General features: G+C 44.1%; 1 protein-coding gene across 2 annotated transcripts in view; it reads right to left on the bottom strand.

Annotated features, from left to right (window-relative positions):
• Window positions 1-4,100, bottom strand: part of CTDSP2 (CTD small phosphatase 2) — a 49,751-nt gene extending 45,651 nt beyond the window's left edge. Inside the window, exon 1 of one of the 2 annotated variants that reach the window (XM_026677333.2) lies at window positions 3,441-4,100. In XM_026677333.2, the coding sequence (XP_026533118.1) occupies window positions 3,441-3,504 (64 nt within the window). In that variant the 5' untranslated portion in view covers window positions 3,505-4,100. The remainder of the gene's footprint in view (window positions 1-3,440) is intronic. The other variant, XM_026677334.2, reaches the window with a different exon arrangement.
• Window positions 4,101-27,762: the final 23,662 nt, after the last annotated feature.

Genomic DNA, 27,762 nt, shown 5'->3' with positions numbered 1-27,762 from the left:
GGTGCAAAATCGACTCAGCCTTTCATCCGTCCAAGGTGGGTAAAATGAGGACCCAAACTGTTGGGGGCAATAGGCTGACTCTGTAAACCACTTTGAAAGGGCTGTAAAGCACTGTGAATTGGCATATAAGTCTAAATGCTGTTGCTATAGTGCATTTCAGTAACGTTTCTATTCAATTGTGTTTGATTCTTGAAGACTACCAGATTCCTGCATTTTTCTTGGTAAGGGTTTTTCAAAAGTGGTTTGCCATTGCCTGTTCTTAGGGCTGAGAGCAAATGACTTACCCAAAATCACCCAGCTGACTTTGTGCTTAAGACAGAACTAGAACTCACCCACCACCCCAGCCTATGCCTTAAATACACCACCAAACTGGTTCTCTTTCAGTAAAAAAAAAAAAAAAAAAAACAGCATCAGAAATAGACTTGGTTCAGAATCCTCTCTCAAGTAGAAATCTTCACCTGACTGCCAATCCTTTCAATTAAAAAACAACCTGCATTCTCTATTTGGTGCCACCTATACAGATTGCTAACAAAATGCACCCAGCCCCCAGGCTTTTGCCCCAAGGCCTTTATCAACAAGTCCTCCTACAAGCCTTTATTCACATTCCTTGATCAACAAAGATTGCAGAGAAAACTGCCTGTTAAATTACAGGGGAGAGCTGCAGTATTTGGAAACTCGCTAGTGGGCTTAAATGTACTTTGGCAGGCCCTGCTAAGGCCTTAGCTTAATTTGCATCTTGTTTGTTCACCAGAGGCTCTCATATCCAAGCTTCTCTGGATGGCTGCCACCAAAAACCTCCATTTCCCTGAAAAGAGACAACTTAAAAAAAAGGGGAGGGAGGGTGTAGTAGGGCAAATGGAGAGCGGGCAATGAAACTGCTCCAGGCATTGAGAAAAAAAAAGGGGGGGGGGATATGATGAAGCATTTCATTAAATGCACCAATTCAATTTTATGCATGACTGTTTATTCCAAAAACACCAGCTATTTCCCCCTCGCTTCAGCCTTTTAATCTTACTCTAAGGACCCTATTGCTTTGTGGGTCTTCCTCTAGTCATTATGCACAAGATTACTTTTGCACTCTCCAAATCAGTCCTTTTTACTTTTCTTGACACCTACTGCATTTACTCAGGTTTGAGTTCTTGGCAAATAAGAACTTTCCAACCATCCTCCTTTTCCTCACAACCTTTCCGCTTGTAAGAGAATTTGACAAGATGACCCCTTCTTTTGGAACATCTGAAATTCAGATTCCATCACAAAACGCATCCAGCTCTGCAGACTGCAGAGCATCCAATTTTTTGACCTGGCAAACTTTTATTAAGACCAGTGACAAAATAATGGGGTGTTATCAATGATTAGATGATTAGATTGTTATTCACAAATCGCCATAAAAGCAAAAGATTCAGAAGCAGCTGGGAATAAAATAATCTGGGCTCAGAATAGCTGTACTGGGTAGGAGAAATAGAACTCCGTTTTTCATTCCCTCTCCACCCCAACAGAAAGCAGGTATGCCCAATCCTCAGAAACAGCCTGCTCTAACCTGACATCCTGATAGGGCATAGGACTGCAACTCCCACAGTTGGCAAACCACCTGGAAGGCAACAGTTTGGGAAGAGCTGCTCAAATGCATCTGGGATAACTTTTGCATATTTAGCTGCATGTAAATCTGCAAGGTTACTGGAGGGGGAAAAAAAAATCAACCCCTACTTTCATTTACCTGGGGAGAGAGTGGGAGGTAGCTCCACCTAATCTAGATTTGCAACTGGAGAGCAATTAAGCTACACCCAACAGAGGACAAGTTGTCCAGTTTTCCCACCTCCCCGTTGCTTGTCCCCAAGACCCTTTCTGTCAAGAACACAAGGGGAGGGGGAGTCCTTTGGCCAATAGCTAAGCAGAAAAATCTGGTTGGCCAACATCAGCTGAATAACACCAGCACAAACGAAAAAAAAGGGGGGGGGAGGGAGTGTAGGAGAAAAACAATATAAATAGGTGCCAACATTAAAACGCAACGATCCCATCCAACCCTGTGCGAACCTCCAAAGAGGAAAGCGTTTTTGTTTTGTGGAGGGTTTGTTTTAGGAATACCGAAAATACAAGTCTCAAAAGACTTACTAACAGGGCATTTCGCCGTCCGCCCAATCGATTTACATGGTGGCATTGCACTATGCGGAGGAAACCTGTTCGGTAGCCCCGTTTCCTCGCTACGTAGTCAATGTAATCCGGATTGTCAACCTCAAAAGCCCCCGTAGTACTATGACTACATTCCTCGGGATATATTCTAAGCACGGCAAGTCGCCGCTCAGAGAATATGGCCATGCCGTCATCGACACTTTCGGTCTTTTTTTAAGATTTAAGGAGATGTGTGGGTTGCGTGTTTGTTATTTGTGTGTTGTTTGTGTATGTCAACGCAAATGGCTTCGTCTTCATTTTAGACGATAAGGAAAAGACTTGGGGTGGGCCGAAAATAAAATAAAATAAAATAAAATGATTCCAATGTGACTTTTAAGATTTGGGACTTGAAGGGCGGGTACAAATAAATAAAACCACCCACCACCACCCACCCGCTCCAAATCCGGAACGATTCAAGAGCAACGTTTGGAAAGGGTTCAAGTGCCTGTTTAGCTACGCAAGCGCGGAAGGGCGACAAGCGGGGAGAGGGGGAGAGGCAAGAGAGATGAAAAACAAAACGTTCAGAGTTTTTTCCTCCCTTCCTCATGAAAGAGAGCGAGAGGTCTATGCAAGAAGCGCCCAAATTCTCCCCTCCCTCCCTCCCCTCGGACCAAGCGGGGGTGGAAGGAAGACGCGGGAACGGGGAAAACCGAGAGGGGGGGGAGAAAAAAAACAAAACACAAGGCCGTTCCCAGGGGAGGCAACCAAGGGAAACCAAGTTCACTTCTCTCCCCCTCCGTCTCACCCCCACCCCACTTCGCAAAGGGCCCGGTCGATTTCGACATTTTTGGGGAGGGAGGGAGAGGAGGAGACATCTCGCACGGACCTGTCGCTGCCCCCCCCCCCACAAAAAATCTAAACGGATTGACTGACAGCTCTACGCGATACATCCGGACGCGAAAAGGGGTGGGGTGGGGAGAAGCAGCTTTATTTTTCTCTTAAGAAACGCGCGTACCCTCCCCACAATTTGGGAGGAAAGTGGTGGGGTTTTTTGGTTGTTTTTTTTTTAAAGAAACACGCCATCTCCCTCCACCCACGCCAGGACTTCAGAGCTCCTCCTTCATGACCATTATTATTTTTGCACGGAGCAAATAGTGTAGTGAACCACCACCCCGCGCGCGCACTTTTTTGTTTAACCGAGGCTGTTTTAAGGGGGGGGGAGGGGGAAGAAGGGAGGGGGTGTCTCTTCCCTCTCCGCCCCCCCCACCCCCACCCCGGGACGGGTGGCCAGCTAGGAAGAAAACAAGTTTCTAACTTCGACTTCCCCTCCTTACCTTGTTTTGAAAAGACCAAGGCTTCGTCCCTCTGCACTTGGGTGATGATAGACCGGCTTTCCATCTAACAATCCCACAGACCCTGGGGATCCTTTAGTCCGGAGGAGGGAAATATCCGAGGAGGAGTGGAGTGGGGTGGGGTGGGGGTGGGGGGAAGGAAGCAAGAGAAGGAATGAACGCGATGGAGAAGGGAGCCCGCGCCCCGCTCCTCCTTCAGTTGCAAAGCCGAGGAGTAAGCTCTTTGCAAAGGCAGCCGTGTAGATGCTCCTCAGATCGGGTCCAACATGGAGAATCCAGGGCTGAAGCAAAGGTGGTGGTGGGGGGCACCCCACTCTCTCTCTCTCTCTCTCTCCCCCGCGCACACAACACACACACACACACACCCCACACGAAGAGGCGCGGGCGCGCGAGGAAATGGGACACAGGCGGTTTCCAGTCCTCTCCCTCCAGATAAACAACAAGCCGAGCTCCGGATCCTTTTCTGCGCTTCGCTTCCGCCCGGCGGGTTTTCCACAAAATCGGACCAAAACGTGTTCTCCGCCGTGCATAAGGGTCCAAAAGCGGGGAGCGAAGCCGAGGAAGAGGTGAGGGGTGGGGAAAGAAGCCCCGTTACTCTTGCAACCTTCGACGCTTTTGTTATTTTGTTACCACCAGTCCAGTGGCTCTCTTACACAAGGGAGTAGCCTTGAAACCGCTCCAGCGTTTCCATTGGCCCAGAGAGAGAGAGAGCGAGAGAGAGAGAGAGGGTGAGCGAGGGGAGAGCGAAGGAGGCGTGGCTAAAAACTCTACTCTGCGGTGTTTACCTAACAAACATTCCAGGCGCCGGAGGAAAGAGAAGGGCAGGGGTGGCCACGCCCCTTTTGGGGCTGGCCGCCTTGTAGGACGGCTGGCTTCTCCCAACAGGCACTGCTGGCTGGAGGAGGGAGGAAGTGAAGATTTTGAAGTTTACGTTTGGGAGGCTGCAACGCCCTCCCGAGTGGAAGAAAATAAATTTTAAATTACTGCAAGGGATGTACAGCACTCCAGGGATAGAGAGAGGCGATCCTTGTCTTCCTCGGGTACTTGTATACCCCCACGTTACTGGACTATATTTGGAGTAAAAGAAAAATATAAAAAAGCACACCAGGGTACTACGCCCATTAAAACTGCAGGTCGGCGCCTTCCCTGAGAATCTGGGTTGTTGTTTTTTTAAAAAAAGTTGAAAGTCAATTCTGAAACGAACAGGAAACAACAGTGGCTCTGCTTTCCGAAGGCTCTTGTAAATTCACGAGTAAAGTCGTCCCATCTTGTAGTAGTCTTGTTTGTTTCTTCTCATTGATGTATCTGCCCTCTTTTTCCGGAAGAGGCGTGTGTACTGTATTTATAGACAGGGAAGCAGGCAGAACTCCGAGGAAGTGGGTAACTTTTATTAGATGAAACCCTTACTACAATATATGCAATTTTTAAATATACTTCAGGTTCCGTGTGCATTTACACCTCGGCTTTAACATATTTCCCTGTTTGGTTTTAGAATGATTAAAATGGCTCTGGTCGCATTTTGATATCTCTCTTCTAATGCTCCACTAGATCCATTAAAAGTCCACCAGTTAGATTTGGAAAAAATTAAGAGTTTAAAAATCGCAAAAGATGTGATTGGTTGAGGAACTGAGCCTTAACTAATTTTCCTAAGACACCAAGCAAAAAAAAGAAAAAAGAAAGCAGTAGGCAAACTTATGTAGGACCAGCTAGTTCATCAATCTTCTCTTTCTTTTCATTTCTGTTGACATTCAACTCCAAAGCAAGCAGAGTTAACATTTGGTCAGAACTGAAATACAAACTTACGATTCATATTAAGCTTTGTGTCCCCTAGTAAATATCATTCCAAGTTGTACACTGCTCAACAAAATAAAGGGAACACAAAAATAAGACATCCTAGATCTGAATGAATGAAATATTCTTATTAAATACTTTGTTCATTACATAGTTGAACGTGCTGACAACAAAATCACACAAAAATTATCAATGGATATCAAATTTAGCAACCCATGGAGGTCTGGATGTGAAGTTACACACAAAATTAAAGTGGAAAAAAACACTACAGGCTGATCCAACTTTGATGTAATGTCCTGAAAACAAGTCAAAATGAGGCTCAGTAGTGTGTGTGGCCTCCACAGTGCCTGTATGACCTCCCTACAACACCTGGGCATGCTCCTGATGAGGTGGCGGATGGTCTCCTGAGGGATCTCCTCCCACACCTGGACTAAAGCATCCCCCAACTCCTGGACAGTCTGTGGTACAACGTGGTGTTGGTGGATGGAGCGAGACATGATGTCACAGATGTGCTCAATTGGATTCAGGTCTAGGGAATGAGCAGGCCAGTCCATAGCATCAATGCCTTCGTCTTGCAGGAACTGCTGACACACTCCAGCCACATGAGGTCGAGCATTGTCTTGCATTAGGAGGAACCCAGGGCCAACCGCACCAGCATATGGTCTCACAAGGGGTCTGAGGATCTCATCTCGGTACCTAATGGCAGTCAGGCTACCTCTGACGAGCACACGGAGGGCTGTGCGGCCCCCTAAAGAAATGCCAACCCACACCATTACTGATCCACTGCCAAACTGGTCATGCTGGAGGTTGTTGCAGGCAGCAGACCGTTCTCCGCGGCGTCTCCAGACCCTGTCACGTCTGCCACATGTGCTCAGTGTCAACCTGCTTTCATCTGTGAAGAGCACAGGGCGCCAGTGGCAAATTTGCCAATCTTGGTGTTCTCTGGCAAATGCCAAACGTCATGCACAATGTTGGGCTGTAAGCACAACCCCCACCTGTGGACGTCGGGCCCTCATAGAGTCTGTTCCTGACCGTTTGAGCAGCCACATGCACATTTGTGGCCCGCTGGAGGTCATTTTGCAGGGCTCTGGCAGTGCTCCTCCTATCCCTCCTTGCACAAAGGCGGAGGTAGTGGTCCTGATGCTGGGTTGTTGCCCTCCTACGGCCTCCTCTATGTCTCCTGATGTACTGGCCTGTCTCCTGGTAGCACCTCCATGCTCTGGACACTACACTGACAGACACAGCAAACCTTCTTGCCACAGCTCGCATTGATGTGCCATCCTGGATGAGCTGCACTACCTGAGCCACTTGTGTGGGTTGTAGACTCCATCTCACGCTACCACTAGAGTGAAAGCACTGCCAGCATTCAAAAGTGACCAAACCATCAGCCAGAAAGCATAGGAACTGAGAAGTGGTCTGTGGTCACCACCTGCAGAACCACTCCTTTATTGGGGATGTCTTGCTAACTGCCTATGCTTTCCCCCTGTTGTCTATTCCATTTGCACAACAGCATGTAAAATTGATTGTCAATCAGTGTTGCTACCTAAGTGGACAGTTTGATTTCACAGAAGTGTGATTGACTTGGAGTTACATTGTGTTGTTTAAGTGTTCCCTTTATTTTTTTGAGCAGTGTATTTGCTGTAACATGTCCAACAGAGTCAAATTAACCTTGAAGTATAGAAGAAATGTTTCTTAAAATGGCTGCTGTGCTGACCCTGTTACATAAGAACACAAAGCATATTGCAGAGATTGTGGATCCTCTCCCTGTCTGGATTGTAGCAATTGTTATTCCAGATCAGGGCCTTTCCTGGCTTCCAGCTGACGGAGGAGAGGAACTTTCTGGAAAATAATCTGTAAAGAACTGATCACCATCGAAAAATAAAATGGCAATCTCCAACTTGAAGGACCAAGGATACTGAAACTAGAGAGGCTAAACTGCTGTTACATCTGAAATAAACTGGAATGCCAGCTTATGAACCATAGTAATAGCTGTAGAAAGTTGATTTAGATCACGACTAAAGCAGGACATATAAAGAGAAAGAAAATGAATGGCCGAATTGCAGTAGATAGGCCTGAACTTTGGTTTTATAAGCCAGAATCTTTACATCCCCAAAGGACTTTATTTTAGCCTTTGTCAGAACATGCTTCTTTTGCAGCTGGGTCTCCAAAATCCGCTTCTACCTTTCTGTGGAAAAACATAAAGCAAAAACCTAGAACCTTGAACGCTGATGGTGTTACTTTGGGATGGGAAAGGAAGCAGCCCCAGCAATGAGAAAGTGCTGGAATGGGGCCTTAAAATGCTTTGGTGGTTTAGGCCAAAACCTGTCTGGTCCTGTGTCGTAATGACGAGGCAGTCGAGTTGTTTGATCATGAACAACTGAATCATGATGAACTTTATTGGAGTCTAGTCTTGCATTTATACACATTTTTAATTATCCTCCATCATTGGTTAACTTTGGTTACTGCTTAACTTTGGTTACTGTTTAGCACAGTAATCCATACAATTAATTATCTCTAGTTAAAGTCTAACATATGTTTACTTCCTGTCTCTAATCCTCCTTTAGATTAGTGACTTTGTTTACCTGAGTTGTATTTGCTTGGAAACATTCTTTATCTGAGGTTTGCCATCCGAGATTGGAACATTCCTGCAATTACAACTCTACAGTCCTGCATTCTCTTTGCCACAAAAACCAGCCACCTGCCTTGGAGCATATCCCTCAAGCAAACCATGTTCCTGAGGTTTGCAGTGTGGAATCAGCAAAACAGGAATAGTTCTTTACATATGTTATTTTTATTGCCTCTCATTAACTAATTCCATTAAAAAAAAAGTTTCATATTTTCATTTTAAAAAATGTCCATCATGATGCGGTAAGAAAGATTTTTCTAGCCAGTAAAATTTAGTGCATCTTTTTAAACAGGGTTGAAATGTCTAAGCCTTTATTATGCCTTTGTGCCATTGTGCTCTGTAGTTAGTCCCATGATATGGCAATCTAAGCTAAGGCTACTCATGCACACATTTTGCACGTATGCAGAAGATCCTAACTTCAGTGACCAGAATCTCCAGAAGAAAGCATCTCTAAAATTCTGGAGAAATCTGATTGAGTCTAATATAAAATTACTTCTGGTGGATCTATAACTAGATCCCTAGCATTAGCCAAATCTAGCTTGCTGCAAGACATTACAGAATTAAAATATGAGCCTGGAAATTTATTTAAATATAAAATCTCATACCTTTTCCACAAAAAAAATATATATACTCTTGAATAATATGAAGTTTTTTTGGTGGGGGTGGGAGAAGTTTTTAACTGTTACGATTACTATGCAATTGGGTATATCTTTTTGATCTTCTACAAATCAAATCTACCAATAGAATTGATTTATTCTCCTTACCAGAATAAACTATTAATTAATGGATGACCAACCTTTTGGCTTGCCTGGGCTGCATTGAGTGAAGATGAATTATCCTGGGCTACATATAAAAGATACAGTATTGCTAAAAAACGCTAAAAATTACATAATGTTAAAAGTTTATGATTTTGTAGGGCCATATTACTTGCTGTCCAGAGTTGAAGTCCGCAGGTTGGACACTCCTGATCTAAAGGAATCATTGATTTATTTCAGTGACTTGATTTCTACATTGCATGGTCTATTTTTAACATGGTTTGTTGAACAAGTAATCATAGGATACTTCACCCCTAACTTCAAGCACCTACGTAAGCCAAAACTAAACCACGTTTTAGTTTAGTACAAGATGTGAAGCTAGCTAGGTATGATGTAGTTTCCCATATTGCCAAATCCGATGGTACTCTAATGCAGAGGTCTCCAAACTTGGCAACTTTAAGACTTGTGGACTTCAACACCCTGGGAGTTGAAGTCCACAAGTCTTAAAGTTGCCAAGTTAGGAGATCTCTGCTCTAATGTGTGTGTGCGTTTGTGTGAGAAAGAGAAAGTGAGAGACCAGCACACAAATGTGTTTGGTCCCCTGAAATGTCTCAGCAGGTGGCAGCACCTGGCTGATCAGGTCTGGGCTCAAAACCTTAGAGGGCTTGAGCCTGAGTACTGTTGGGATGGGGGACCACCAAGGAATTCCATGACTGTATGCTAGACTGGGAAGTAAGCAATCGTCTTGGAAAAAGGGATTTGCAAAGGGAACTTCCAGATTATAGTCAAGAAAACTTTATCTCCACGTCAGCAGGAGCAAGTGTGACTTGAATAAGATTTTACCTTATACAGGTAGTCCTCGACTTACAATAGTTCATTTAGTGACCTTTCAAAGTTACAAGGGTGTTGAAAATGTCTCGCATAGCAATAGTTTAACTTCAGGAGTTGTAGGGGTTCCATTACTAGAGACTTTCAAAAAAAGAGTCTGAAATGGTATAGGCCCCCTTTCGAGAAAGGTCCTTTCCAACTCTATTATTCTATGTTCTACATTCAACAGAAAATTTGAGCTCAATTGTCAGAAATCGTGGGCTGTCTGTATTCTAATATAGAATTCCTCCCAAATGCTATTATATTTGATAGAGATATCTATCAATTTTTTATTGATATCTTTATAAATATCTCCTCCCTTCAAGAGAAAAAAAAAAGACTTAAATGCCTTTTTAATCATGGCTGCAGAGAAAGGCTTCTCATGCAAAGGGAATTAACAATGTAAATCTAGCATGTTCTGATGGATGAAATCGTGCTTACTCTCTGGCAAGTAAACAAAAAATTATTGGTCAAACTGCTTTTTTATTTAGGGGGAAACTTGAGAGGGAAACCCAACTTAGTTTTTACTCTATTTTTATTGTTTCCTGCTGTTCATGCTTTTCTTTCTGTAGTACACATATAAATCTATATGTTTTTTAAACATGTCAAGTGTATAGCTAAGATAGTCTTAAGACAGGGGTCTTCAAACTAGGCAAGTTTAAGACTGCTGCACTTCAACTCCCAGAATTCCTCTTCCAGTCATGTTACCTCAGGAATTCTGAGAGTTGAAGTCCACGTCTTAAACTTGCCTAGTTTGAAGACCCTTGTCTTAAGGTCACTTCCAAACTTCGTATTTTTAAAATAAGATTTCTAAACTGTACAGGTCTCCAAACTTGTGCAAGGAAGTCAGGGTGGGGTGGGTTGGGGACCTCAATCAGGTTGCAATACCTTGCTGACTTTATCCCAAAAGCTAAGCAATATTATGCCCGGTGAGTCCTTGGATGGAAGACTTCTAAGGCAATACCGAAGCTGTAGACTAGACTAGGGAGATGAAAAATCCCAGAAGATGACGATGTGGCAAACCACTTCCGTGCTGTTGCCAAGAAAACATTAAGGGTGGTGCATTCATGAAATCGGCTCGCCTTGGAAGAGGCTGACCAGAGTAAACATATCTAGGGTTGTGCTGTATTGCCACTCAAATAAAATCAGACATAAATGTTTATATTCACCAGTTACGATAACTACGCTGCTATAAGCAGGAAATCCAGAAAAGAAAAATATGGGATCTCCTAAGTAAACGTATGGATTGTCCAAGGGAGGGGGTGGGGGAGGGGGCTCCACTGGAATTGTGATGGTTTTACTAGGAAGACTAGCTAACCTGACTCTGGTTCTAGCATTGAGGTCACTGCTAGAGATACTACAGGAAACAATGGAAGGTGATCATTCATACCATTTACACCTCTCTCTCTCTCTCTCTCTCCCTCCCACCCCCCCTCACACACTCTGGTGCTGCTGGCCTTGGGCTTAATGGGACAATGGGGCTTTTCCCCTTTGGCAGGAGCTCCTCCCCTGCCTTTGCCCTTTGGCCTCATTGTCAAGAACAGTTATCCTTCTAAATCAGAGGACCCAGGCCTGTGTGACCCTGGGGAGACACAGATGGGCTTCTCCAGGCCATCTGGAGAAGAATGAGTCACAGTAAGGAGCCCAACCGATCGTTTCTCCTCCTCCTCCTCCTTCCCTGCCTCCTTGACCCCTGAAGAGTTCGCCCTCTTTTTGGCCTGGATCCTTCTGTCTCACTTTATCCCTTTGACAAAGCAATGAGGGTAATGACAGCTTCCCTGCACTCCAGGGGGTCCCCCATAAGGAGTTTAGAAAGCTCACTTGTGGTATTTTCCCAAGTTCATGTGGTAAAAGAGATGATGCAAAGGGCTACCCACCGGTATGTTTGAAACCATTGTTTTAGGACTGCTAACATACGCATTTTTTTGTTTTTATGGTATGGACGACGAGAGGCTCTTTTTAGGAGATGTGGATTAATTTCAGATCGGTTAACAATGAACGTGGGAAGGCGAAATTTGTGAATGCGATTATTGTGAATGCAGATAGTGACAGGTAGCGAGAGATAGGACAGAAGATTGTCAGTGAAGGAGTGACCAGGTGTGCATAACTAAGAGCTGAGTGTGACTGTGTGCGCGCTCCAGTGGTGGGATTCAAATCTTTTTGCTATCAGTTCTGTGGCTGTGGCTTGGTGGGCGTGGCAGGGGAAGGTTACTGCCAAATCCCCATTCCCTTCCCACCCCACTAACCTGCTTTCCAGCTCTGTTCTCCTGTGCAGGGCAAAAAAAGAAGACCCAGCCGATCAGCTGGGACTCAGGAGGCAGAGAATAGATGGGTGTGGGGCCAGCCAGAGGTGGGATTTGCCGGTTCTCTGAACTGCTCAAAATTTCCGCTTCCGGTTCTCCAGAACTGGTCAGGACCTGCTGAATACTACTGCTGCTGTTGTACTGCTGCATAGCAACATCCCTGCCTGAGATTCTTGACTCCCTGGGTCGGTAAGTGGTGGAGTTCCTCGGGATTATGGTCTTGAGGGACTTCAACCTTCTCTGGTTGCAGGGTCTCAGATAGCTTACAAGCATGTGGCCACCATGACAGCCATGAATCTCTCCCACGACATCCAGGGCCAGATGCACAATAGAGATCATTCATCTGACCTGGTTTTTCTGCCTGGGAAGAGTGGCAGGATGCTCTGGAATTGGGGGAGATGGTTTCTCCCCTGTCGTCATCCTCAGATCACAACCTGGTGAGCCTTAGAGAGTGAGCTGATGATGGCACCAGCCCCTCCACAGGAAAGCTATTAGATCAACCCACCCCAGGAGACGGATGAACCCAACTGGATTGAAGAAGGAGCTTGGGATTGTAGTCTGACTGAAACCTTGGAATGGGAGAGCAGCTGTGGTTTTGGACCAGATTATGCCTGAGCAGCCTCTCTGCAACCCATTGTTCCCACAACTCTCCGTGGTATGTGGACGAACTAAGGAAACGAAAGAGAGCTATATACAGGGGTGGGCTGCTGGGAGTTCTCAGGGGTTTGGGAGAGCCCCTAAGATTATGTGGAGTTTGAAGAACCCCCAAATCTCACTCCTGGCTGGGCCCGCCCACCCCGCCCCTCCCAAGAGTCCCCAAGCAGCCTGTTTTGGATGTGGATATGTGCAGGTCATATGTAGAGGCTCGGGGAGGGCAAAAACGGGCCTCCTGGAGGTTCAGGAAGCCTGGAAATGGGTCCGTTTCCAGCTTCCGGAGAGCCTTTGGAGCCCTGGGAGGCTATTTTCGCACTCCCAGAAGCTCGAGGAAAGCCTTCGGAGCCCAGGGAGGGCAAAAACGCCCCCGCCGTGGTGCAGGAGGCCAACTAGGCTGCGCCCACCATGGCCACGCCCACCCAGCAACCTGGCAGAGAACCCTTTGCTAAAATTTTTGAAGCTCACCCCTGGCTACAGCACTAGTGCAAAACAACAAGAAACAAAGAGGATAGGACACAAGCTACAACTGCTATTGGGGGCTACCGCATGACAATGAGGGCAGCAGCCATGACTTCTCTGTCATTATTGCATCCACAGATAGTTGCCCAGCAGTCCTGTTTCAGATGACTCGGTCTTTTCTTCAAAGGAGTAATATTACTGTGAGAAATACACAGCACCTCTAGCAGATGGTCAAGGCTGCCTGGGAGAGGACATGAAACTGAGTCTGAGTGATGGTTAATTCTTCCTTGGGGAAGGCAGAGCCCTGCCAGCTCTTAAGGAAGGAATGGTATGTCCTTTCCTCAATTGTTGCTTTAAGTCGAGGACTACTGTCCTTGGACTTGGTCTTTAACTGATTTATTATTGTTCACCATCTACTTAATAGAAGGTTGAATCATAGGGCTGGAAGGGACCTCAAAGGTCTTCTAGTCCAACCCCATGCTGATGGCAGGAGATCTTATGCCAGCCCAGTCAAATGGTTGTCCAGTTTGCTCCAGTGATGGAGCAGCCACAACCTTAGGAGGCAAGCTATTTCACTGATTGTTCTCACTGTCCTGTCAGAAAATTTCTCCTAGGCTGGATTTCTCCTTAACCAATTTCCACTCATTACTAGTTGTCCTGCCCTCTAGTGCTTTGGAGAATAAGTCAATCTCCCCTTCACTGTGACAACCCCTCAAGTACTAGAAGACAGTTATCATGTCCCTCCTATTTCTTCTCTTTGATAAGCTAGATATTCCTAGCTCCCTCAACCATTCATATTTGAAATGGGCGGTTAGTGATATTGAACCAGAGGTGATTATTCAGCAGGTTCTGATCAGTTCTGGAGAACCGGTAGCCAAAATTTGGAGTAGTTCGGAGAACCGGCAAATCCCACCTCTGACTGGCCCTGCCCCCATCTATTCTCTGCCTCCCGAGTCCCAGCTGATTAGCTGGGTCTCCTTTTGTTGCCCTGCACAGGAGAACGGAGCTGGAAAGCTGGTTAGCGGGGTGGGGAGGGAATGGAGATTTGGCAGTAACCTTCCCCTGCCACACCCTCCAAGCCACGTCCATAGAACCAGTAGTAAAAGAATTTTAACCCCACCACTGTATTGAACAAACAAATACATTCTGGTTTAAACGATTAATGTCTTGGCATCCTGCTGCTTTCCAAACATTGTCTGTTTTTCCTTCAAAATTGAGCTGTGATGTTTACATCAATAATTATTCTGGTCACCATTTTTTGTTCAACATTTCTGCAGAACATTTGATGGGGCAAGGAAATGGCAGCTGTGTGGTTGAGTGAGATTCAGCTTTGGTGTAGCGTGGAATCGGTTGCCAATGTCACCTCAATATCACCTCAATAAAACCCTCAGAGAGCACTAAATTTATTTGAGTCGTGGAGTTCCTGTTTCTGCTTTACTTTGATTGTTATTATTTCTTTGTTAAATTGATACCCAACCTTTCCTCCAGAAGTTTGGAAGTGTAGTAACCTTCTAGCTCCTTGCCTGGAGTATCTTTAAAGCTTTGCATGACACCATCCAATGACACCTATAAAGCCAGTTCCATTCTCTTCTCCCAAATTCCAGCACAGGGGTAACCCAGTCAAGAAAGAAAATCCAAAAAGCAGACATGCAGATTAAGGGATGTGTTGATAAACAACAGCCGATTCTTGAAAGCAAGGGAGAAGGTTATCTGAAAAGCTAGTTTAGTCTTCTGTAAATATTGCTCTGTGTATCTTTTCCTTTCCCCCCCATAAAAAATGAATGGCTGCTTATTCTTAAGAAGTTGACGTACTCTATGTAAGAACATTGCTGGTGAAAGGGCAAAGTTTGCCTTCCATTTCTGAAATTGTAAATTTGACCATCAGTCATGCAGACATCAAGGAGGGATGGAGGTTCATGCACACAAGTTAAAAAAAAAAAAAAACCACCCAAAAGTTTTGTGTTTTATGAATGTCTAAACATCTTCAAGGTTTTTGTGAATACAAGCCCTCCTGGGCATATCATGGTGGTTATATTACTAGAAATGAAAAAAAAAATCAGTTTTTTAAAAGGAGGAAATAAATTGCAGGACATCTGATTCTAGTTAATTCTGTTTCTGCGAAGAAAACACTGTGTTTGTATATATATTTAGTACTTTACATTATGCAGCTCCTGGACAAGAGGGAGGTGGGTTGTTTTAATAGCAGCAGCACAGTTGAAACGAGCACGTTGTGTTCCAGCCGTACATGTTTGTAACACATCCGTTACAAGGCGTGCACACACACACACACACACACACACTCACTCACTCTCAAGCATACTTGCATAACAAAATGCACACTAGGGCTGTCTAGGTTAAAGAGGCCCACTGAGAATATTTGGCCAGGATTTCTGTTACCAAATCCTGCAGCTGGCACTGAGGCCCACAACAGGAATCTACTATTTTCAGTAGACAGTAAAAGAGGCAGCTCGACTTCATAAGCTCACAATTGACATGGCTGAACTGAGATGGCCTGATTTTGGAGAATCAGTCTGATATATATATATATAAATTTATATATATATAAAAAAGCGAAATACCACTCATGTATCATCCCAAAATCTCCAAAATCTCCAGAACCATAAAGTCTACAAACTTGAAATTTGGTACGTATGTTCCTCTTGGCTTCTAGGTACTCACTAAGAAAGGATTTTTTGAAATGACCATCACAGCATTAGTATTTCCTATATTATTATTAACACGCTCTGATGCTATGGAGTTCTACTCCCCTTCCCCCCTGAAAAGAAATCTGTTCCAAATGCAAAACACAAGCAGAGGAGAGGAACTTCAGTTTTAGTTTCACAGCACCAAGCGGCTTTAGTACAGAACAGTTGAGCTAAGCCACGCCCAGGCTCCTTGCTGTCTTCTTTTTGCTCACACAGCAAATACTGTTTCAGTTTCCAAACAGCCCTCAACTGTCTCACACACTGGCAGGATGCTAGCCAGATGAATACCAATGGATGCTGGTAGGCAGAGGCAGAATTCCCCCACCCCCTCTTATTTTCCTCCCCAAAAACTAAGCCCGATCACATAGTTTTGTAGCAAAGCACGGGTACAGAGCTAGTTAGGTATTATTTTCAAATGTTCAGAACACTCATATAATTGTGGGGGGTGGGTGGAATTCTGACTGACTTTTTTATAGGGTCTGTGTCATTTAATATGCTGCCAGTCTGGATGTCTTTGAAAGCTATTTGGGGACTCCAGGAAGTCCCCAAATCAGGTATGATCCTATTCTCCTAAAACCTGGCATCTTCAGATGCATTGGTTACAGCAATAGCAATAGCACTTTGACTTATATACTGTTTCATAGTGCTTTTACAGCCCTCTCTAAGTGGTTTACACTCAGAGTCAGCATGTTGCCCCCCCAACAATCTGGGTCTTCATTTTCCAACCTTGGAAGGATGGAAGGCTCAGTCAACCTTGAGTCATCAGGATCGAATTCCAGGCTGTGGGCAGAGTTAGGCTGCAATACTGCACTTTAACCACTGCACCACTGGGTCTTTGGGAATTGTGAGCCAGCACATTTGCAGCTGGCTGGGTAAGGCTGCACTCCATCCTTACATAGCTGGGGAAAATATGCTGACCCTGTAAACCACTTAGAGAGGGCTATGGAGCAGTATACAAGCCTAAGTGGTATTGCTATTAGATACATGGAATATGCCCTTCCACTTTTGACAAGCTGCCGCTCAACTCAATTTGGAGGACTGCATCTCTTGAAGGCCTTTAATTTTAAGTGAACCTACCTGGGTTAATAGTCATCTTCTCAGTTCCTCTCTGGGCATCCCTTTAGTCAGCAATAATTCAGGAAAGAGTCATTGCTAGGTGATCTCCTTCCATAGTAGATCTCCCTAAAGAGATTCCATCTTTCTGGGCATGGTATTAGCAGTCAGAAGACACTGTATATGTTGTCTAGTCTATACTTCATTAAGCAATCACAAGTGGTGGGAAAATGTAAGTCAACTGCAAGTGGAAAACCATCCTCAGCTCCTCCCTTCCCCTAAAATTCTATAAATGAGCAATTGTATAATAAAAATTCTAACTTGGAAACACCCTAGAGATCTAGCTGTAAAGCCCACCTTCAGTTGGATCTACCTTGATTTAGGGAGCTCTTGCTGCATTGAGACGCAAACCAATAATTTTCAGATTTGTGTACCTGAATCCCAGCCATGAGAAAAGTAAAGAATTAAAGCAAAGGAATTCAGCAATTCCAGACAAGAAATCACCCAAGGAATGTTCAAAAATATCCAGCATTTCCTCTCCCAGGGTTATAATTCAGGGGTCTCCAACCTTGGCAACTTTAAGACTTGTGGATTTCAACTCCCAGCTTTGCTGGCTAAGGAACTCTGGGAGTTGAAGTCCACAAGTCTTAAAGTTGCCAAGGTTGGAGACCCCCTGCTCTAATTGGTTCACCCATTGCAGGAGCTTTGAGAGAAACGGCTGCCTGCAGGGGTGGGATTCAAATTTTTAACAACCGGTTCTGTGGGCATGCCTTAGGTGGTGGGCATGGCTTGATGGTCATGGGACTGGGTGGGTGTGGCCAACTCAACATCACTCACATCGAGGCACGCATCTCCTCACCTGGCCTCTCATGACTGTGGGGATGCTGCAACAGTTGTAAGTGTGAAAAATGGTCATAAGTCACTTTTTTCAGTGCCATTGTAACTTTGAATGGTCACTCCACACAAGCAAAGTACCAGGAAAAGAGGGGGGGAAAACTCCAGAGAAGTTCCTGAGACAGGAAGTCTAGTCCTGCCAAGAATGTAATAAGGGTTTTATAATAATAATAAGAGAGGCAGTTTCTATAAGCAACACCAGAATGTTTCCTTCCTGCCTTCCTTACAGGATTAGGCCAGTAATTTCTTCTAACAACCGGTTCTCCGAACTGCTTAGAATGTTAACAACCCGGTTCTAGCGAATAGGTGCAAACTGGTAGAATCCCATCCCTGGCTGCCTGTCCTTTTCTATTGGAGAAGAACTGTAGTCCAGTGTAAAGGAGATGCTTTACACAACTAAACATAAATGAACATGCAAATTATAGTTAGAGTCAAGAAAGACTCAATGGTGCACCAGCTTAAAGTCTTGGTCCAATTACAGGTAGTCCTCAATTTATAACCATTCATTTAACAATCCTTCAGTACGATGGCACTGGAAAAAAGTGACTTATGACTGGTCTTTGCACTTATAACCACCAGAGCATCTACACCACGGGGGTCAAACTCAATTTCAAGGTTGTGTTTGAACCTCAATGGGCGTGGCCAGGGTAGGCATGGCCAGCTTGATGTCATTCGTGTCAGAGCACTTGATGGCCCAAGTGCTCTGCCAGCGAAAATGGGCTCCCAAGCTCCGTTTTCGGCTATGATCACCTCCTGCAGCCCTCTGTCAGTGAAAACGGAGCTCGTGAGGGGGTCCTCCCGAGTTCCATTTTCACTGGCAGAGGCACCACGGGCCAGGTCTAAGCATCCCGTGGGCCGGATCCTGCCCCGGGGCCTTGAGTTTGACACCCCCTAATCTACACAGTCAAATGATCAAAATTCGGGTGGTTGGCAACCGGCATGTATTTAAAAACGGTTGCAAGCATCCTGGGTCATGTGATCACCACTCGTGATCTTCCCATCTGGCTTCTGACAAGCAAAGCCAATGGGAGAAGCCAATTTGCTTAAAGTCTATGTGCACTTAATCCTTGCGCTTAACAGCTGCAAGGATTCACTTATCGACCGTGGCAAAAAAAAGTTTTAAAATCAGGTAGAACTCATTTAACAACCTCCTGGCTTAGCAGCAGAAATTCCGGTCCCAGTTGTGAACATAAGTCAAGGACTACCTTATAGGGATCATGTCAGAGTATATTCATGAACCGGAAAAGAGCATGGTAACAAGGTCAGCCAATGAATAGTCATAGCAACTAAGTCAGCCAATGAGGACTGTTTGGAAACTGAAACTAGAAGTAGCATAGGTGTGGCTCTATATTAAGCTCTGCACCTCTGAAGCTATGTTAAGCTCTGAGTCTGTCTATTGAAAATGAAACTGCTTCTCTCCTCTGCTTGCCTGCTGAACTAATGTGAAACTGATGTCTGCTTCTTTTTGAGTTTGCTCCATGTTGGAGAAATCTACAACTGGTATAAAATTTACTTTGTGTTTATAAAGAAGTTAAATGAAGCCTCAGTCATCTGTGTTTACTTTTCTGGCATTGAATTTATGCTGCAAAACTCTGAACAGATCATTATATATGTTTTGTCCTGCAAGGAATGTATCCCTGCTCTTATCTCCCCTATAACAATAATGTAAGCATGATATTACATCACCATACAATATTAAGGATGGACAGACAGCTGGATAAATAGACAATATAATGGCCATAGACCAGCACAAAAACAATATGTAGCAAAATGTACTGTTCACCAAGTACAATCTCAACTATTAACACATTACTAAACAAACCATTATAAAAACTAAAGGACAATAAAAAATAATGAGACTATACTTAATGTGAAGACAATGAAGGCTTCATAAATATAATGCATGTCACAAAAATGAAGATTAAAAAGCTTAGGTAACTTGGATGGTAATTACAGAACCTAAAAGGTGACTTGACTAGTTGTTGTTTTAATTAAGCTTATCACAGGCTTCTGAATTTAACACGGGGAGTTGCAGCAGCCCTGCCAGGACGCACTAGATATATCATACATCACCCTTAGAAATCTGAAATAAGCTTCCTGCCCAAAAGTGGAGTGATGAGCAAAGACCAGTCAATCATTATTGTCAGTGCACAACATTTGTTGTCAGTGCACAACATGTGTACAATGAGATTGGCTGAGCCTCCCTTCGTGCACACACACATACCCCCAACACAACTCACAGTGAGGACAGAAGTCCCTAACCCAGTCCCAATCTTATTACACTATGTGACCTTATTGCACAACGCGCTGGCCATGAAACACTGTCACACTACGTTGACATGAAGTTATTTTCCGTTCAGAAGTCTGACAGCCCACAGGTAGAAACTGTTCTTCAGCCTGTTGGTGCAGCTGGCTATGCTTCTATATCTCCTACCCGATGGTAGGTGAGTGAAGAAGTGCTGACCAGAATGCAATTCGTCCCTGAGAATTTTTAGAATCCTAGTCTAATGTTGGATTCAGCCAGCTTCCAGCCAGCCAGCCAACCATACCAATTCATGGGACTGTGCAGCAGTTCAGACTCAAAAGAAGACTTTGGGGCGTGCGTGGGTAGGCAGTTGCCACCTGTCCACAATTCCTTAAATCAAAAGTGTCTATTCCCGGAATTGCCCTGCAGCTGCAAACGGCAGCTGTGCAACCTTGGGGAAAAAGATGCAGCTGCTTTAAGAAGCTGCTAACAGGTGCAACGCAGATAACTCCCTTTGAAGCACCCTTTTCCTCTTCAACGCCAAACAGCTGCGGAGTCTTCTGATCTTGTCCTAATCAGGCAGCAAAACATCCTGACTGGTGGTGGGGAGAATGTCTACAGGACCTCCTGCTTCAACTTGGAGCCAATTCTCTCAGAGACAGGGCTTTGAGTCAAGGAAATAAAGGTAATCCTCAACTTAATGACCCCAATTGAGACCAACAATTTTTGTGTCAGGATTTCAACAGTTTCCCCAATTAAATCATGAGTCTCGAGCCAAAACTTCCAAAACTTCCAAAGGATTTATTGGGAGTTAACATGTCCGGCACTGCCTGGGTGCAGCTGACTCTGAGACACATAATTCATTGTCACCCTTGACCCTAGTTTTCCCCCACCCGCTGGGTGTATCGTAATTCATATTCTCCAGTGGGACACATCCATAGCCAAGAGTCACCAATCATGCTCTCCAGTTAGAATTTTGTGCAGCAGAAACTTCAGTTACCTAGTTACTATCTTTGAAAAACTATGTATGGAATGCACTTTCGATTTCCAAGCTGGTGCACTGCTCTCCCCTCCTTCTCTGTTGGCAACTCTAAAAAGACCATAGAAATATTTTATGAGTTGACATTAAGCAAGATGGTTGTTAAGTGGACTTTGGCCCATTTTATGAACTTTCCTGCCACCGTTGTTAAGTGAATCACTGCAGTTGTTAAGCTAATAATAATATGGTCATTAAGTGAATCTGGCTTCCCCCACTGACTTGCTTGTCAGAAGGCCGCAAAAGATGATCACACAACCGTTGCGCACACTACAACGGTCATAAACACACGCCAGTTCCCAAGCATCCCAATATTGATCATGTGATGAGAAGATGCTGCAATGAACCGTTCTTGCCACAGTTGTTAAATAAATCCCTACCGTTGTTAAGCTAACATGGTTGTGAAGTGAATCCGTTCCACATTGGCTTTGCTCATCAGAAAGTCGCAAATAGTGTTTTATATGACCTCGGGACCCTCCAATGGTCATAAGTGTGAGTCCATTGTTGAGCATTGGAGCTTTGATCTCATGATCATGGGTGATGCTCAAAGGCCATCAGTGTAGAAAACAGTCATAACTCACTGAATTCAGTGGTGTTGTAACTTTAGTCACTAAATGAACTGTTGTATTCAGAGGTGGTTTTGGTAGGTTCTGACCAGTTCTAGAGAACCGGTAGCGGAAATTTTGAGTAGTTCAGAGAACCGGAAAATACCACCTCTGACTGCCCCCCCCCCATCTATTCTCTGCCTCCCGAGTCCCATCTGATTGGTTGGGTCTTCTTTTGTTGCCCTGCAGGGGAGAACAGAGCTGGAAAGCAGGTTAGTGGGGTGGGAAGGGAATGGGGATTTTACAGCATCCTTTCCCTGCCACGCCCACCAAGCCATGCCCACAGAACCGGTAGTAAAAAAAATCGAATCCAACTACTGGTTGTATTGTTTTCCAGTCATGCCATCAACACTTTGGAACAGCACTAGCTGGAGAGATTCAGCAGCAGAGAAATCTAAATAACAACGGCGACCATATAATAGAAGATTTTAGCCAGATGAATGGGAGGAGGGGTTTAACCTCCTAGTCCAGCTCAACTCCATTTAGAGCACATTTAGCCAGTCCCTGTTCTCAGAAAATCTTCCCTAGGGCAGTGTGATATGTTCTCACGACCTTAGGGATCATTACTGCTTTTCCATCTGTCCAGAAGGACCTCCTTTTCTTCTCCCCCAGTGCCTGGCTCTGCTTAGAAAGCATAAGCAAGGGGGGGAAATCTCCCCCACCCACGAAAGAACGGCCTGCACTAATGTTCCCTACATGACTGGCTTTCCTTCCTTAGGCAGCAGGGTGGGGCTGTAGCGTTCTCCTTTGCTGGGGCCAGAGGTCAAAGCATCCCCCATCAATCAGCAGCAATTACTCAGGCCAACCAACGGCATGAATAATGCCCTATGAACTTTAGAACCAAAAGGTCCAAACTTCATGTTCCAGGGAAATAATATGCAGAAGCCACAGACCGTATCTCCCTGGTAACATTTTGTTAAGGGGAGAGAAGGTGAAAAAGCGTGGCCTCGTCACCGTGGCACTTGCTTTGCCATTGCTCCAGGGCGTGGCTGGGATCAATTAAGATCCATCAGATGTCAAGATTTCCCAGGTTGTTAGTGGCCAGGAAGGAAGGAAGGAAGGAAGGAAGGAAGGAAGGAAGGAAGGAAGGAGGAAGGAAGGAAGGAAGGAAGGAGGGAGGGAGGGAGGGAGGGAGGGAGGGAGGGAGGGAGGGAGGGAGGGAAGGAAGGAAGGAAGGAAGGAAGGAAGGAAAGAAGGAAGGAAGGAAGGAGGGAGGGAGGGAGGGGAAGGAAGGAAGGAAGGAAAGAAGGAAGGAAGGAAGGAGGGAGGGAGGGAGGAGGGAGGTAGGAAGGAAGGAAGGAAGGAAGGAAGGAATTACCTTCACAGCTCAGCCAGCCGAGACCAGAATGAAAAATGAATCTAATGCCCTAATAAGGCAAATTATGACACTAAAGTCCACGACGGATTATGCTTAAATTTCCAAACATTTCATGAGCTAATCATTTATTCCTATTACCCTTTAGCTGCTGACCAATGTTTTTTTGTATTCCGCAACTCCTATGACTAAAGTGCCCAAGTGTGACAGTTGATCCTGTACGTAAGCCGTGGAATTCACTGCGGCGATTGATCATTCTCATCTGTCACTCTCAACAAAAATGAGGACACTTCAACCCCTGATGACCACAAGTTCAGCGTCTGGTGAAATTTCCAAAGAGGTTACACGGCTGGGAGGCAGCGGAGAGAAGTTGAGCTTTTTTCCCCCAGGAAGCAGACTTCAGTGCCAGCCACATATTGTTCTTTGTTCCTCCTGGTGCTTAGAGGGGGCAGGGTAAAATACCCACATCCGAACAGATTTTCCGGATAGTTTTCTAGAGTTCACCCCATCGCCAATGTCTCTTTCTTTCAGCTCCTTAATGGCTTCCCATGCTAGTTCTCTCTGCTCCCTGATGGGCAAGCAAGCAAATTTAGAGCAAATTTACTCTACCCGACTCTGTAGTTTCTTCCCCAAACCCCAAAAACTTTAACCTTAGACTGTCTACTATTGACCTCACCCCTTTCCTAAGAGGTCTGTAGGGGCGTGCATAAGCGCACCAACGTGCCTACCGTCCCTGTCCTATTGTTTCTCTTATTCTTTTATTTTTCTTATATGTACCCATTTCATGTATTCACAACTATGTATACATTTATACTTATTATCTTGTAAACAATTGGCAAATCAAATAAATAAAATAAATAAATAAATAAAATAGAGGGCAGCGGACCTGCAGAAAACATTTAAGGACTGTCATGGTGTACTTTTAATCTCAATGAACTCTCCCAGGATTCACGTGTGCGGGGAAAGTTCCAGAGTCCCTGTGTCTTTTAGGAACGAGTAGAGCTGGTTTGCTGTTCCTGCTGGAATGCAGAGAAACTGCTGGAAGGGGCTGATTGACAGACTGGTGTCTTTTTGCCTCAGGAGTCATGGTCCCCGATGACATCCGGAGATGTAAGAAGCCTTCAGATTTAGTGCTGCTTGATCAGGAGACCTGTCATATTTGACAGCTGAAAAGCCTTTTTAGTACAACTAACATTCACTCCCTGGGACTAGGCGAGAAATTTCAAAACCACATGCCTGATTCCTCTGGATTGAGAGTAGCGGGGGGGAAAAACCAGGGCAAAATAACAATTTAATAAGGTAATGGAGCAAGTGACTTGAAGTATGAATGTTAACCAAAATGCTCCATGATACTTTGGGAAAAATCAGAGAAAACCTTCCTGTTTATTGAAGCCAACTTGTTGCTGCTGCTATTATTGTCATCTTTTTCAACATTCAAGGCATTCCTGTAAAGCTGTATGACTGGGCTCGAAGAGAAATGACTTTTGAAATGAAAAATAGCCAGTGAACACTTTCATGCCTATCAACTGTGAAAATCCAGAATTTGAGGCAATCACAAAGTATCCACCTCTCCCATTTATACTTGTAGTTATGCGTTTCAGATGCATTTATGCCGTGCTGAGATACTCAGCGATATACTCCAATTAGACCGACTGGGGAGAATTCTAAATGCAAACAATGCCAAATAAACATGGGATTGTAAATGGCAATTGAGAAATGGAAGATAAATAATGAACTTGTAATTGCAGATGATAAATTTGGCTGAATTAATTACCCTTTGGTGACTTACATAATCCGGAACAGCTTGGAAAACAGCATTTATGCTCAAGACAATCACAGTTCCTGTGAGGTTTCTAATAGGACATGTTCATTCTGACCTGGAAAACCCCACATTTTCTTTCCTCCCATGTTTAGTTAAGACACGTGAGGAGGAGAAGCTGTGTTGCCCTTTTCATTAATACATTTATGCAAGTCTTGCTAATATTAAATGCAGAACATGTATGGACCTTTCCCTATTTGCACCTAACCATGTAGCAAGCATATCCTGGCAACATCTTTTTGTCTACCATTAAGTCCATGACTTTTCCTTCATCTTCTTTCCAGGCCATGACAGAAACAGGCTTGAATTATGTTTACTTTAACTGCACCAACATTCAAGTATCCTTTCTCCTACTTATTCTAAAACCTTTCAGGAATTTAGAAGCTCTTAGACCTTGTCACCCATTATCTCGGAGGAAAATTAGGGGATTGGGACTAATTTGAAACAGAGGCAGGATAGGAATCTGCAATGTAGTGAGGGAACTGGGCAGATTTAAAATTAGATACATAGGTGATAGAATAGATAGATAGATAGATAGATAGATAGATAGATAGATGATAGATAGATAGATAGATAGATAGATAGATAGATAGATAGATAGATAGATAAGATAGATAAGATAGATAAGATGGATGGATGGATGGATAGATAGATAGATAGATGATAGATAGATAGATAGATAGATAGATAGATAGATAGATAGATAGATAGAAAGATAAGATAAGATAGATAAGATAGATTAGATATAGATAGATAGATAGATAGATAGATAGATAGATAGATAGATAGATAGATAGATAGATAGATAGATAGATAGATAGATAGAGATAGATGATAGATAGATAGATAGAAGATAGATAGATAGATAGATAGATAGATAGATAGATAGATAGATGATAGATGGATGATGGATAGATAGATAGATAAATAGATAGATAAGATAGATAAGATAGATAGATAGATAGATAGATAGATAGATAGATAGATAGATAGATAGATAGATAGATAGATAGATAGATAGATAGATAGATAGATAGATAGATAGATAGATAGATAGATAGATAGATAGATAATAGATAGATAGATAGATGAGAGAGAAGATATGATAGAGAGGTGAGAGAGAGAGAGAGAGAGAGATGTCTGTGTGTGTGTGAGAGAGAGAGGCAGGCAGGTAGACAGGCAGACAAAATATGGATAACCAATTTCATGCCAGGAAAGTTTTCTATTGAGTCAAGGATAGGTGGAGTGGATTATGATGGCCTTAAAAATTATATCTATTATCTTAGATATAGAAGTAGTTCACATTTAGCAATGACATTTGGGATTGGCAACACCATCACTGAGTGAAGCGGCCACCAAATAAATCCCATCTCTGCTTAAGATCTTCTTTCAGCTTTCCTTTGCTTTACAGACCTACGAAGGTGATAAAATGCAAAGATTGGTCACAAAGTTACTTTTTTCATCGTCATCTTAACTGTGAACTGTCATTAAACACGGCAGTTGCTAAACAAGGGCTACCTGTTTTGCCATTTTAAAAAAAAAAGAGCAGGCTCTTTTCCTGTATTTTCTCTTGGTTTCCGAAAAGGTAGGAGAGATGTGTGAAAGCAACAGGTGCGAGTTTAGTTCTTCTGCAAACTAAAAGCAATGTTTAAATGGAGAGGAGGGAAACTCCCATTCTCCTACAGTTCTTCCAGTATTAGCATCAACTCCCAGAATGTGTCTCATAATGCACATATGTGTACATGAATGCCTGCAGGGTATGTGGGTATGTTGCGTAAGCCAGTCCTGGTAAACTGTTGCATTGCACCAGATTGTAGTGCCCAAGTTACAGCAAGCTCTCTCCAAGTCATAACAGCCCAGGAAAGCATCGGGATATGAGGGCCCGCAGAGGACTTTCGCAGCCCAGCTTGGGTGGGCTGGAGAGACTAATCAGTGTCTATTCAAGGAAAGTTTACTTGTGCTCCTGGGGGTGCGGCAGCCAGGAGGGCTTCAAAAACTTGCTGCAAAGATTGGGTGGGGGAATCAGGATGTTAGCATCCTGTTAAGACTGCCAAGCTGCACCATAAAAGACTGGAGAGATTTCCTCTGCGGGAAATACCTCTTCAGCACAAAGAGAAATGGAGTCAGCGAGAGGGCCAGAATGCCTTATTAAGCAGTGGTTGGTTTTGATACGAAACCTTTGGCTGGTGTTTTTCAGTGATGGGCCTTGGCCCCTTAAGAGTTGCTCCGTTGGATGAACCAAGACATTCTCCTTGGGCTCTGTAAGGATTCTGCTCACAGATGGTATTCAGCAGGTTCTGGCCAGTTCTGGAGAACCAGTAGCAGACATTTTGAGGAGTTCAGAGAACCGGCAAATCCCACCTCTGACTGGCCCCGCCCCCATCTATTCTCTGCCACCCGAGTCCCAGCTGATTGGCTGGGTCTTCTTTGGTTGCCCTACACAGGAGAACGGAGCTGGAAAGCAGGTTAGTGGGGTGGGGAGGGAATGGGGATGTTGCAGTAACCTTCCCCCTGGAGTGGGGTGGAAATGGAGATTTTACAGTATCTTTCCCTGCCATGCCCACCAAGCCACGCCAACAGAACTAGAAGTAAAAAAAAAATTGAATCCCACCACTGGTTCTGCTGTACTTGAGGTCCATTCACATCACCAATGGGCACATGGTTTAACTTCAAGGAAACACTTTCCCCCAGGAATTGCAAGGGTGATACCTACTGAGCATTTTGATGATCATGGAACTAAGAGGTTATATGGAGGCCATCACCATGGGATGCAGAAGGAATGTTAAGAAAGAATGGGAGGAGGAATGGGAGGAGGAAGAGGAGGAGGAGGAGAATATTTCAAGTCATTTATTCTGTTTAAATTTCTTTTTTATTAAAGTTAACTGTCCTGGTGATGTTGCAATACCTTTCTTTAATACAACATGCTTCTTTTCTTTTGCTTCTTTTGGGTCCCACAACTTCTTTGTTCATAACAGGAGCTCAAGCTTCGAGAAGTTAACATTCTATTAAAAGTTGAGGAACATCAACAGCCTTGAACTCCATTGTTGTCTGTTTGATTACTTTCATGTAGAATTCCCACAAACAAAACTGAAAAAAATATTTTTGTCCGCTTCTAATTATTTTACAACGTTCTGGAAACTGGTGCCTGCAATTGCTTAGTATGAAGATAGTTGTAGT

This window comes from Notechis scutatus, chromosome 2, assembly GCF_049901735.1.
Source record: "Notechis scutatus isolate UNSWTSFEM ecotype Mainland chromosome 2, rNotScu1.2, whole genome shotgun sequence".
Taxonomy (NCBI): Eukaryota; Metazoa; Chordata; class Lepidosauria; order Squamata; family Elapidae; genus Notechis; species Notechis scutatus.
The sequence above is the reverse complement of the archived record's forward strand: the minus strand, read 5'-3'. Positions and strand labels throughout refer to the sequence as shown.